Below are 12316 nucleotides of genomic sequence, written 5' to 3' on the forward strand. Positions count from 1 at the left end.
TTTAAAGCCTTCACAGGTTACCAGTTTAGCGTAAAAAGTAAGCTCTGGTGCTAGAATTATTGCTCTCACTTTGACGCTTGTGGCGATACCTCAAATGTGTGGTGCAATCACTGTTAACATATGCGTGTCGGAGCTACATGCACAAGTGCATGTGAGCACAGGGAGGTGGGGGAACATACATTTTTTTTGGTATTATTTATTTAATTTCAATGCATTTTGACGCTTTTTCCTCTTTATTTATTTATTTATTTATTTATTTTTTTTTATTTTATTTTTTTTACTTTATTACTGTCACAAGGGATGAACAAAATCCCTTGTGATAGTTTGGGCAGCGACCGATACCGGTAACCGCAAGTAAACCAAGAACCAAAACTGGAAGTGATGTAATACATGTCACTTCCGGCTTTATTTGTCATAGGTGAGATATGGCTGTTCCTCCTTCTCCTCTGTTCTCAGCCAACCTGACCACTTTCATTGGTCGTGGGCTCCCTGATGGGACTAGAGAGCCTAGAAACGGTAGGCGGGGGTGGCCTTTCCAAGCTCTGTTAAAGTGATTGGGTGGCTGTAGAGCCGCTTGGATCACTTTTACATGAGATCTGGTCGCTGACTGAAAACTTTGATACAAGGATCATGGCTGCAGCTGGTAAAATAGCTTCCTCCCAAGACAGTGTATATATTTATAGTTACAGCCTACGGGCTACATACAGTATTTAGCCAGTCTCCAAAATAAGGGACGCTGAAAAAGCCCTTGATTTGTGAAAGCTGTTTTGCAGGCCAAGGCTTCAGTGGCATGGCCCTGTAATAACACGCCCAATTTCTGTGAATTCGTTTTTTTATTCTATTTTAGTGGCTTACTCTTTTCTTGTTGCAAAAACTTTTGTCTGGTCTTCGTGGATCTGATCTTGCTACCGAATTGTACCACATAATACTGCACAGTCCATTTTTTTGTATGGTTTTCTACATTTTCAGATTACACAAAGTATTCACAACATTAGAATATTAAACCGAAACTGAAGGGTCAACACTTATCTATCCAACAGTCCCTTGCCAGAGTCGGCATCATCTGAGAGCCAGTCTTCAGGCTTCTTCATTTGGCGGCACAGAATGAGGTCACTCCTGCTCATGCACAGGACCAGTGTTGAGATGACTGACAGCCATGCCAGTCATCTCGACACTTAGACTGGCATGGCACTGTAAGCTGAGCTGCGCATGTGCAGCTTGGTTTACAGTGCCGGAGAAGACAGGAAGCAGGCAGGTAGGAGCATTTTATTGCAGAAAAGACTTATGTCTCTTCTGCAGTCAAAGCCTGTCTGCTCGCCATGTCTCACAGCCGAACCTTAGTTCATCCAAAATGTTTGTGAGTTTTAGATTGAGTAAGGAAAGTTAAGAACCCCTCATGTTGTGTGTTTTTTTTTTTTCTTTTTCTATAACCTTATTCAGAAGATTCCCAAGAACAGGAACTGAGGGGGGAGTCTCTAACAGGGACACCGCAATTTTAAGCACTTTTACTAACCGAGTAAGCAGATTATGAACAAATGTCCCAGTGCAATTCCCGCAAAACTTTTGTGTTGTTGGGGCAGCAATGGAGGTACATCTCCCCAAGGGAATGGGAATGATTCTGACCACCGAGTAACAGGAAAATAATAGACATGACTATACAGAAGCACAATGCTTAGATAAATATAGGCTAAGCACAGCATGGTGTCCAGCAGTTATATGTGGACTAGATAACTTAAGATTTAGTTAGACTTATTATTAAATAATTATTAAATGAGCCCCTGTTCACACTGTTGCAACTTGCCATGCGATTTGACAGTTCCAAATCACATGACAAGTCGCACCCTATTGTCTGCGATTAAAACGTTCAAATCAGTGCGACTCTGACTTTGCGGTGTTGCGCGATTTGAAAAAAAGGTTCCTGCACTATTTTTGCTATTTCAGGTGCGACTTGCATAGACCTTTGTGCATGAAGTGGCACAGATGTCAGCCAAGTAGCACCTAAAATTGCGCTGACCTGCTACTTTGAAATCGTAGTGAAGTAGCGCGATTTCAAAGTAGGATCAATGTGAACCAGGGCTAAATAAAGGAAAACTAAGGATCAGATAGGTAAAGGTAGGAAAGAGAAGAGGGCAGGGCAGAAAAACACATTAAAAAAATGCCTGTTTACTAGTATGCACTTGCTCTAATCTGCCAAATTGCAAAGAATATATGCCGCAAAAGTTAGCACACCTTTTTAGACATACCATCATTGTAGTGCTTGCTATATCTCTTGGAACTGACTTTTAACTGGTGTCTTGTTGAGTTTGTCTCCGTTTTTGTGTACAGTTCTAAATCTCATCAACCAAGTTATTTTATTTTGCAGGTCTGTGGCCTGAAGAGTGGTATGAGGGAGTCTGTGAAATAGCAACTAAATCTCCTTTGCTGACTTTTCCCAGTAAGGAACCTTTGCGGTCTGTCCTGCAGTACAACTCCGCAATGAAGAATGACACTGTAACATCTGTGAGCATTTTTTTCCAATTTTTAATATTAAGTCTTCATTAACACTAGATGCTCAAAAACCAACAAAACCATGCTGGATAAAAAATTCTAATGTTTAGTTTTTTTTTGCCAGCGTTTTTAAAAGTGTTTAGGACTAGTAGCATTTTTATTAAGGAGCAGGTGACTGACTGCGTCCTTAACCAGTGAATAGCGGGTTGTTAAGGAGCAGGCCTGACAAGCCAGCCACCACGTCCTTCCCACTGAATGACTCATCAGCTGTCAGTGGGCAAAACAATTGCTGGTAATAACATTTGAGAGAAAAAAAGAGCGAAGGAATTCCCCCCCCCCCCCCAATCCATACCAGCCCTCCTGCCCGAAGAACCCCCATGTTAAGGCATGGAGAGGGAGAGCACGCTCGCCCCCCTCCCTTTCCTGCATGCTCGGATAATGGTATGGATTTTGGGGGGCCCATACTGTGTTTTTTTGTTTGTTGTTTGTGTGTGGGGTTCCCCTTAAAATCCATACCAGACCCAACAGGGCCTGGTATGGATTGGGGGCACCCCAAACTGTTTTATTTCCAGCAAATTTTTATTGCTGGCAATTGTTTTGTTTGCATACAGCGGGGAGCCCCGCCAACAGCTGATGAGTCATCCGTTGTTAAGGATGCGGCAGCTGGCTTGCCCCTTAACAACCTACTATTCACTGGTCGTTAAGGGCGCCGGCGGGCCAATGGCTAAGAAAACAAAAGAAAACTGAAAACCGGTGCTTAGCAGCGGTTTACAGCGTTTAGGAGCATCTAGGAGCTGTCAGCTTTTTCTCTGTTGGCAAATTGCTCCCAGAAACGCCCCAAAAAAAGCTTCTTTTTCTGCTCTTAGAAAAATGCTTCTAGCCTACAATAGTATGCATGGACATACAGGATAACACTATTTAGTTCTAGAGGTAGAAAATAAATAAGCTAGTGTGCATGGAGCCTTACTGTGTTGTGTACAAAACAATTGTATGGATTTTGATATTTTACATGCAGGCAGAGCTAAATGAGCTAAGGAGCACTATTATTAATCTGCTGGATCCAGCCCCAGAAGTATGCCAAAATATCAACAAACTAGACTTTGCCATGTCCACTTACCTGCTCTCTGTGTATCGGCTGGAGCATATGAGGTGAGCACACCAACATACATCCACAGAAGTTTTGCTTTTGCTCACATGTTAAACCTGATTTCTTTTATTTATATTTAATCTGAAATCATTTCCTGCCTGGTAGGGTCTTGCACTCCACCGATAAGGACCGTTTCCAGGTTATGTTCTTTTACTTTGAAGATAAAGCAATTCAGAAAGACAAATCAGGTGAGAGTTGATTTTATTTGATATGAATTAATCTTTGCTTTGCATAACTCAAATTGACCTATATAGTAGCTATGACATTCATTTGTGTTGCATTGAAGTTGGTTACACCTTTTGCTGTTCGTCATAGATTCAGATACCCTCTCATTGCCAGGCCATTTTTCATTTTGAAACAATTTGAAACATTGACTGATAGGCCCCTTTCACACAGATATTTTGATCAGGCCCCCCTATCAGTATTTCAGGGACACCCGATTGGAACCACCATTCTTCTCTAGTGTGTTGGATCCTCCGACATCAAATCCAGTTCGCTAAAAACAGACCGCCCCATAGAGAACAGCGGGCTTTGTCTGTGTCTGCTCTGCAGCAGCAAAGCGGACACAGACCCGTCCTCCACCTGCTCAGCAGGGATCAGTGGAGAGATCCCCTGCTGAGCAGGTGGATATACTGCCAGCGTCTGCACTGTGTGAAAGGAGCCTTACTTCATGCAGCTTTGTACACAAATTTATTTTATATTATTTTTTTTGAGACAGATTGAGCTTTCTTTTGGTGGTATTTACTAACTGTTGAGTTTTTTATTTATTTATTTTTATGATAAAAAGGAAAAAAATACCAAAAAAAGGTTTTCCTTACTTTCTATTGAAATCTCAGGAATGTGTGAAAATGGCCCAAATTATCCCTTTTTGGAAAGTAGATAACCCAAGCTGATCTAATTTTTTGCTACAGTATTTTGAAAATAACATAAACATTAAGGGGGGTTAATCATGCAGCTTGGTAATGGTGCACAAGATACACTATTGTACGGGTCATACATAGAGAGAGGAAGAGGTGAGGGAGTTAATATACAGGTCACTTACAGTGGCCCGAAGGAGATGAAGGTGGTTAACGTGCAGTTGTGCAGGATAAGGGGCTAATAAACTGGTCACTCGAGAGACATGTTGGAGATTATATGGGGAGGGAGTGGAATGGGCATAAAAGGGTCTGTAGCTGCCAAACCATTTCATTTTTACCAATTCACTTTTACTAAAATCTCATAAGAGGAATGGGGGAGATCCACACTGTAAATCAGGGGTTGTGAACGTATGAGCTAAAGAGGGTCTCAAATGTGGCCTCTGCCATCACCAAAGAGCCGCACATAATGTTCATCATATGTAATACTTGAAATGACTGTCAAACTGCAGACCTAATAGAGGAAATGAGGGTCAGAGTGTAGTCATTCTACCTTTTTGGCTAAGGATATGCTGCAGAAGACTGTATGAATGTGGGAATAGGCTTGTAGAGGTCAGTGGCTACCCTAACTAATGTTCCCGATACAGACTGCTAAGGTCTGATGGCACATATCATATACCAAAGGGCTGCAAGTTGTGCACTAGGGCTATAAACAAAGCATGTAATCACATGATGCACATCTCCTCGTATTGGCCCTTTCGGATTATAAACATCATTGAGTAAATAATAGACCACCAATCTGCTTTTAAAGTAGGACTAAGCGCCTATGCATAATTTGTACCTATAGGTAAGCCTATAATAAGGCTTACCTATAGGTACTGTAAATATTACCTAAACATGCACCTTTTAGGAGATATTTACTGTACATGCTGTTGGTTACGTCACCGGCGCACGTGCTCTGAAGGAACGGCCACGGAAGCCTTGTCAGTGGTGACAGCTTGACGCTGGAAGGGCTTTGTTCTAATGCAAGGCCTCAAAACAATCTGGAACATCAAATGAGTAATTGTTTTCAGATTACCATTATGGCATTTAAAATAACATATTTATCATTTCCGATTGATTAGACCTTTCACAAAAATGTGCATCAGAGTTATCAGTAAAATACTAAAAGTAAATTTTTTGAAATTTTTATTATTCTGTTCACCTAAAATGTGATCACCTTTTCTATGTTTTTGCAGGAATGATGCAGTGCATTATTGCTGTGGCTGATAAAGTATTTGATGCCTTTCTAACAGTGATGGCTGATAAGGTAAAAGTTGAACAATAGCCTTGTAGGTCAGTTAGATTTATGCAGTATGTCATACAGTATGTTCCTCCTCTGTACCTTTGTATCAACGGTTGCTTCATTTTGATATGGCAGCTCCTCGACAAAATATTATCATGCTATTGGCAGTTTTGAGGCTTTAAAGTGGTTGTAAACCCACAGAAAAAAAAAAGGAAAACCTGCAAGACAAAGGCATAATGAGCTAGTATGCATTGCATATTGGCTCATTATGAAATATTTACCTTAGATTGAAGCCCCTGCAGCGGTCCCGGCACACCGCTGTCTCCCAGAGTTATTTCCGGGTATCGAGGGCTCCAGCGCAGTTATTGGCCAGAGCCGCGATGACGTCAAAGCAACTGAAGAGACGGCACAAATGAGCTGTTTCTTCAGTGCGCATGTGTCGATGACGTCTGCACATGCTGATACAGTGAAGGTCTCCTGAACGGTGCAAGTTTAGGAGATATTCACGGTACCTACAAGTTAACTACTGTGGTTTGCAGCATGAGGTTTTATGCCTCATTTCCCACCCAGGTACAGTCTGCATGTATTTTTTTTTTTTTTTTAAACAGCTTCACAGTGCATAGCTCCATTCAAAATGTATATGCACAGGTTGTTTCAGTGCTTCTGGAGTTTGTTATTCCAATAATACATTGAAAAAAGTGTAATACAATTTATCCAATAGTTCCAAAAGGACACATTTAAATGAGCCGCAGGTTACCTTCTCCACAAACTGCAGGACATCACTGCAAATACTGTGCTGGCATTTTAAAATTATTAAAAAAAACATGCAGAATGCAGTGTAGAGTATGCGATGTCCTGCAGTGTATTCCTGCATAGCACTGCAGAGAACACCTGTGGATAGTAGAATGGTAGCTCTTGACCTGTTGGAAGATAAGATTTCCTCTTACTATCAAAAAGCAAAAAAGCAAAAAGCACACAACAGGTGAACAGGAGAAACTTTTATAAAAAAATAAAATAAAAAACTGTATTGTTACAGTTAGGCTATAACCACCTCTGTCTGTGTAAGTGGGCCCATACATGATATTGGCATATTTAGCACCATAGAAAGAAAAGTGATCATCTGAATCCAAAATCATTGTATTACACAGCAAGCACTAGATTTTATGCCAAATCATTTCATTGTCAAAGCATCTAATACATCTGGTTAAGACTAAGGACCATATTTTTTTGATAATTTAAGGTAGGGTAAGGTGTACTTGATGAATAATACATGGCTGTGCCATTTTGAGTTATGAGGGAGCAGATCAAACACACATATTCACCTCCATACTGCAGCATCGGTGTGGATCCTGGATATTGCTGGGATCCTTTCAGATCCTGGAGCGGCTCTGCCACGTCAGCTTATAGCAGGCAATAGCCCGCTATTATCTGACTCTGGGTCACAGGAGAGCAAAAGTGCTTTCCTGTCACCCACAATAGAAGTATGCCCAAAAAGCTTTGGGCATACTTTTATTTTTTATTTTTGTTAAGGTTTCTCTGCAGATGGCAAGAAAACACTCTTCTTTGTTGGTGGTAAAGAGAAAAAATTCTGCTGACAAAAGCTTTATTTTCCAATAGTGCTGGGATACTCTTACAGACACTTTAGACAGTTACATGATTATTGTGTCTTTTATTTGTTTAAATAAGACCAGTGATATGGGCTTTGATGGACAAAACTATTTTCTTTTTTACATCCATTTTAGATGCTTCAGAGATCATTCAGAATGACTTGCAAGTGCAGTTGAATTGTTTTTAACTTGTTTAAGCTACTTTTACATTTTTATTAAAGTGATACTAAAACCTAAAGTCATTCAGACAGGGAGTGTGGCCTGGTCCCACCCCCTTTCTCTCCTCTTTGGCCAATGAGGAGGGGAGTCCTGGACAGCCAAGTCTCTCGTGCAACATCGCTGGATCTAGATGGGGCTCAGGTAAGTATTAAGGGGGCTGCTGCACACAAGGTTTTTTTTTATCTTAATGCATAAGAATGCATTAAGATGAAAAACCTTCTGCCTTTACAGCCACTTTAACTTGTATGGGGAGAGAAGCAGTTCTGAAGCAAACAAAAGCCTATTGACTCTGGCCCATAAAGTTTTCCCCTTCACCTAGATCATCTGGTTCACTAGGTCCCAAATTATTCTGGTTGCAATCACGTAATGTATATCCTATAAATGTGTATTTCTTCCATAGTAAGTAGTATTGTGAATTTGCGCGTAGATTCTGTTTTGTGGTCTCTGTAGATCCAAATATTGTTTAGAGGGGTTCTTCTTGAAACCATGGCAAATATTTAAGAAAAAATGTACCTTTATTATCTCACTGTTAAACCATGCCTTACATTAGCTAAGGTTTATATTTCAACATCTTATTTTGCAGCCCAAAACAAAAGAGAATGAGGAAGAATTGGAAAGGCATGCTCAATTCCTGTTAGTGAATTTCAATCACATTCATAAGCGCATCAGACGGGTAGCAGACAAATATTTATCTGGACTAGTAGACAAGTAAGTATTGTGTAGTATTTCTTTTTGGTTATGTACATGTGAAACTGCGAACATTAATATTCCACATCCGATAGCTAGGTTCTGTTCTTTATGCTAATGATGTGTGTGGTGTCATCATTAGGGATGAGCTCAGGTGTGTTTGCATGGTCCACGTGCTGAGTCTGCCAGGAAGTCGGCAGAGCGCTGCGCTAATCACAGGCAGTGAGACATTGCCCGATCTCTGCAGCCGAACATCGAGGCAATGTCTCACTGCCTGTGATTAGCACAGCGCTGCGCCGACTTCCTGGTGGGCTCAGCACGTGGACCATGCGAAAACGCCTGAGCTCATCCCTAGTCATCATGCTAAAAAAAAACGTAGTCCCCCCACAAAGTTGTTTGTAGATGCCAAAGGGATTAAAAAAGAACACCAAACCAATCATTCTACTGTAGAGCCAGTGGTCTTCAAGTGCATAGATTTCAAAGTTCTGCAAAATGTGTGCAGGACTGGCCAAATCAGCAAATTAAGCCCAATAGCTAACTGATGCAGTCTCTGAGAACCTCTAAAGTTCATTGCGGGATCTGCAGGTAACAGTACAGTTAGTATCAAAGTGCAAACAATCTAAATGAGGTTACACCTTGAAGCCTGCTACCATCAACTAAAATTTCTGATGAGATTTGAGGCCAAATGTCCAAAAGTTGAAGTTCAAACACCCAGCTATAAGAGGTCTTAGGGCGGGCCCCATGGTTGAAAAAATTAGCCTATATGCTAATGACATGTTATTGTACTTGGAGGATGCAGGCCACTCTTTATCGGCAGCCCTGGGCCTTATTGAATGCTTTGGAAAGTTCTCCGGTCTCCGAATCAGTTGGGACAAATCGCAGATTCTTCCCCTCGATGTGGGGCCCCTGGGTTCGGATCAGGCACACCTTCTGTTAATAAGGACTAGCCAAATGTAATACTTGAAGATTCAGATCAACAGTTCTCCAGGAGACTAAGCTAAGCTATACATAGAACCCTGAATTTGCAGTAATAAAAAGCAAAACACAAAACTGGGCACGCCTTCCCCTCGGAGTAATGGGCCGCATGAATCTGCTTAAAATTATTCTGTTACCAAAAAATATTTTCTGGCATTCCCCAACCTATTTGCCTTTTCGAATATTTAAAAACATAGACTCAATCCTTAATTCTTTTGTTTGGGGCGCTTCCCGCCATAAGGTATCCTGGAGAGTCCTAAAAAAGCCTGTGGAGATGGGTGGAGCTGCATTACCCGACCTTCATGCTTATTACCTTGTTTCTCAGTTATTTCAGTTTTTCTATCTCGACAAAGGAGATAAAAATAGATACCTAGACCTGGCGTGTTCGGCGGTGGCTGCTCTAGTCGCCCACCCCTTTCAGCTCATTTTGGTAACCCACATAATTTGCATAGACTGGGGGGGCATGAGGGACAGGTATACCACCACTGTAAGATCTGGGCGTTGGCGCTGAGTCGATTGAGGATCTCCCCCATACATACCCACACGCCACTATGGGACAATTGTAACCTCCCCGAGTTACTTACCATTCCAGATACAGATCCTTGGATCACCCGGGGGGGGGGTAAAATAACCTTCATCAGGTATGGACAGTACAGGAGTCAAATCATTTCAAGCATTCAAACTGGCCTTTCAACCTACCCAATATGATGTTCTTTTGTTTTCTCCATCTTCGCCACGCCCTGCAGACCCAATTTGGGAATACCATGCCCAATCCTCCGTCTGTACACCTGGTAGATATACTGACTGGGGAGGACCCCAAAGAGTTGACTTCCATCTGTTATCAGGGCCCTCACCCTACCCGCGGCTGCGGAGTTATCCCAGGGGGAGGTGGGAGATGGATGTGGGGGGGCTGGAGGAGGACGAATGTACCGATGCTTTGGTGGTTGGCAAGCTGGTCTCTCCCAGACTGGCTGTTAGACTCACCCACCTATACATACATCACCGATCCTATTTGACCCCAGCCCGTGTAGCGAGATACAACCCGCAATAGGAGCCTAGGTGTCCCAGATGCAAGGATCACAATAGTTCCTTTTGTCATCTTATCTGGTCTTGCCTAGCTATCCAGCCGTACTGGGAGCAGTTGGTCAAGTTTCTTCACGACGAGATGGGCTCGTGCCCCAAACAGTGTCTACTAGAAATCCTCCCAGATGGTGAGCAGAACAGATCTCTCCATATATTCATGCAGGAAACACTGTTTGCAGCCAGATTGCTGATAGCCAGGAAGTGGATGCGAGTTAATACACCGACATTCCGGGAGTGGGTAGCCACGGTCAATCAATCCCTACCCTATAAGAGTATTCTCTATAAACAGGGGGTGCCCAGCAAAATATCACAAAATATGGGATCGCTGGCTGGAATCACCATCAACAACGATGGGCCTCGCAGACGGCATCCTGACTATTGGTATCGGAGGGGGGACCACTAGTGCAATACATATATGCAGTACTAGCGTTGCTGCATCTTTGTTAACTGAAATTGTTTGTTTGCAGTGGTCAAAGATAAATGCCCCAAAAGCCCACTTGAAAATTATTGAAATGTGATGCAATATACATGTACCTGTATGTCATACGATGTAACGAAAGCATTTGTTGATCACCATATAGTGTATGCTGTATTTTAGATCCTATGTACACGCATTGCTCGGTTTCTGTTACCCCTGAATTCAAAAAAAAAAAGTTGAAATTCAACTGGAAATGAGCCTTTCTATGTGATAATTATCCAAAACACACTACCAAATCCACTAAGCAATGGCTCAAAATTACATGGAGGGTGATGGACTAGCCTAGTCAAAACCTGGTTTGAATCCCATTGAAATGCTGGTGGGATTTGAAATGGAGTTCAGTCAAGAAAACAAATATATTGTAACTAAAGGAATTTTGCATTATAGAGTTTACAGATGTCACCAACTCAATGTCTAAGAATAGTGGGCAGTTATTTTAAAATAATTACGAGAAGTAATATCTGCTGAAGGGAGAAATACCAGCGTCTGTGGCCAAGGGTTTGCTTCTTTCTTCACAATTGTTTTTTTTCAAATGTATCTTATCTGATGCAAGCGTCTTCTTAAGTTTGAACTGTCCTGTGTGGTCTGGGCATATACCATGTATTTTGTTTGACATTATTATTATTATTATTTTTACCCATTCCTTTGCAGATTTCCTCACTTGCTGTGGAGTGGGAAAGTGCTGAAAACCATGCTGGACATATTGCAGACCTTGTCTCTCTCACTCAGTGCAGTATGTATCTTTCTGTGTTTTTAGACAATGCAGAAGTCACATAACATATAGCTAGGGCTGTTATCCTCTAAGCCCTTGTAAACACGGTTGGACATTCCGACGGAAAATGTCCGATCGGACCGTGTTGTCGGATAATCCGACCGTGTGTGGGCTCCATCGGACTGTTTCCGTCGGAATATCCGACCGACAAAGTTTTAGAGCTGAGCTATAAAATTTTCCGATAACATGATCCGATCGGACTTCGTCCGATCGTTTGTAGAGAATTCTGATCAGACAAAGTGCCACGCATGCTCAGATCAAATTCCTAAACCAAAGCTATTGGCTACTAGCCTGAACGTAGTTCCGTCGTAACAAAATAACGTCATCACGTTCTGAACGATCGGATTTTCTGACAACTTTGTCCGACCGTGTGTATGCAACACCAGTTTTGGACTAAATCTCTCAGACAAAATTCAATGGATTTTGTTGTCGGAATGTCCGACCGTGTGTACAAGGGCTAATAGTTATGAGATAGAAACCTGTACATTCAGCGGTATTTGTTATTTAGAGAGAATGAGGTCAACCAAAAGAAGGGACGCAGCTGTACGAATAATTAAAGTGGTAATAAAGCTTTGTCTTGTTTTCTTTTTTAAATAACAACAATGTTATGCTTACCTGCTCTGTGCATTGGTTTTGCACAGAGCAGCTCCAATCCTTTTCTTTCTCCTCCCCCTCAAGCAGTGCCCCCAGAAAAAGGGGCTGGGAGGATTTGGGGGGGGGGG

The 12316-nt window shown here is 41.9% G+C and overlaps 1 protein-coding gene across 2 annotated transcripts in view; it reads left to right on the forward strand.

The window, feature by feature from the left end:
• The window catches only part of PI4KA (phosphatidylinositol 4-kinase alpha), a 193216-nt gene that overhangs the window by 108233 nt on the left and 72667 nt on the right, over positions 1-12316 (forward strand). For both annotated transcript variants that reach the window (XM_077461622.1, XM_077461623.1), the window contains exons 21-26: positions 2363-2499; positions 3503-3636; positions 3740-3822; positions 5727-5797; positions 8183-8307; positions 11474-11555. In XM_077461622.1, coding sequence (XP_077317748.1) covers positions 2363-2499; positions 3503-3636; positions 3740-3822; positions 5727-5797; positions 8183-8307; positions 11474-11555 — 632 coding nt within the window. The remainder of the gene's footprint in view (positions 1-2362; positions 2500-3502; positions 3637-3739; positions 3823-5726; positions 5798-8182; positions 8308-11473; positions 11556-12316) is intronic.

The sequence above is a fragment of the Lithobates pipiens genome, unplaced genomic scaffold, assembly GCF_037356315.1.
Source record: "Lithobates pipiens isolate NorthernLeopardFrog02 unplaced genomic scaffold, aLitPip1_a1.2 Scaffold_3, whole genome shotgun sequence".
NCBI lineage: Eukaryota > Metazoa > Chordata > Amphibia > Anura > Ranidae > Lithobates > Lithobates pipiens.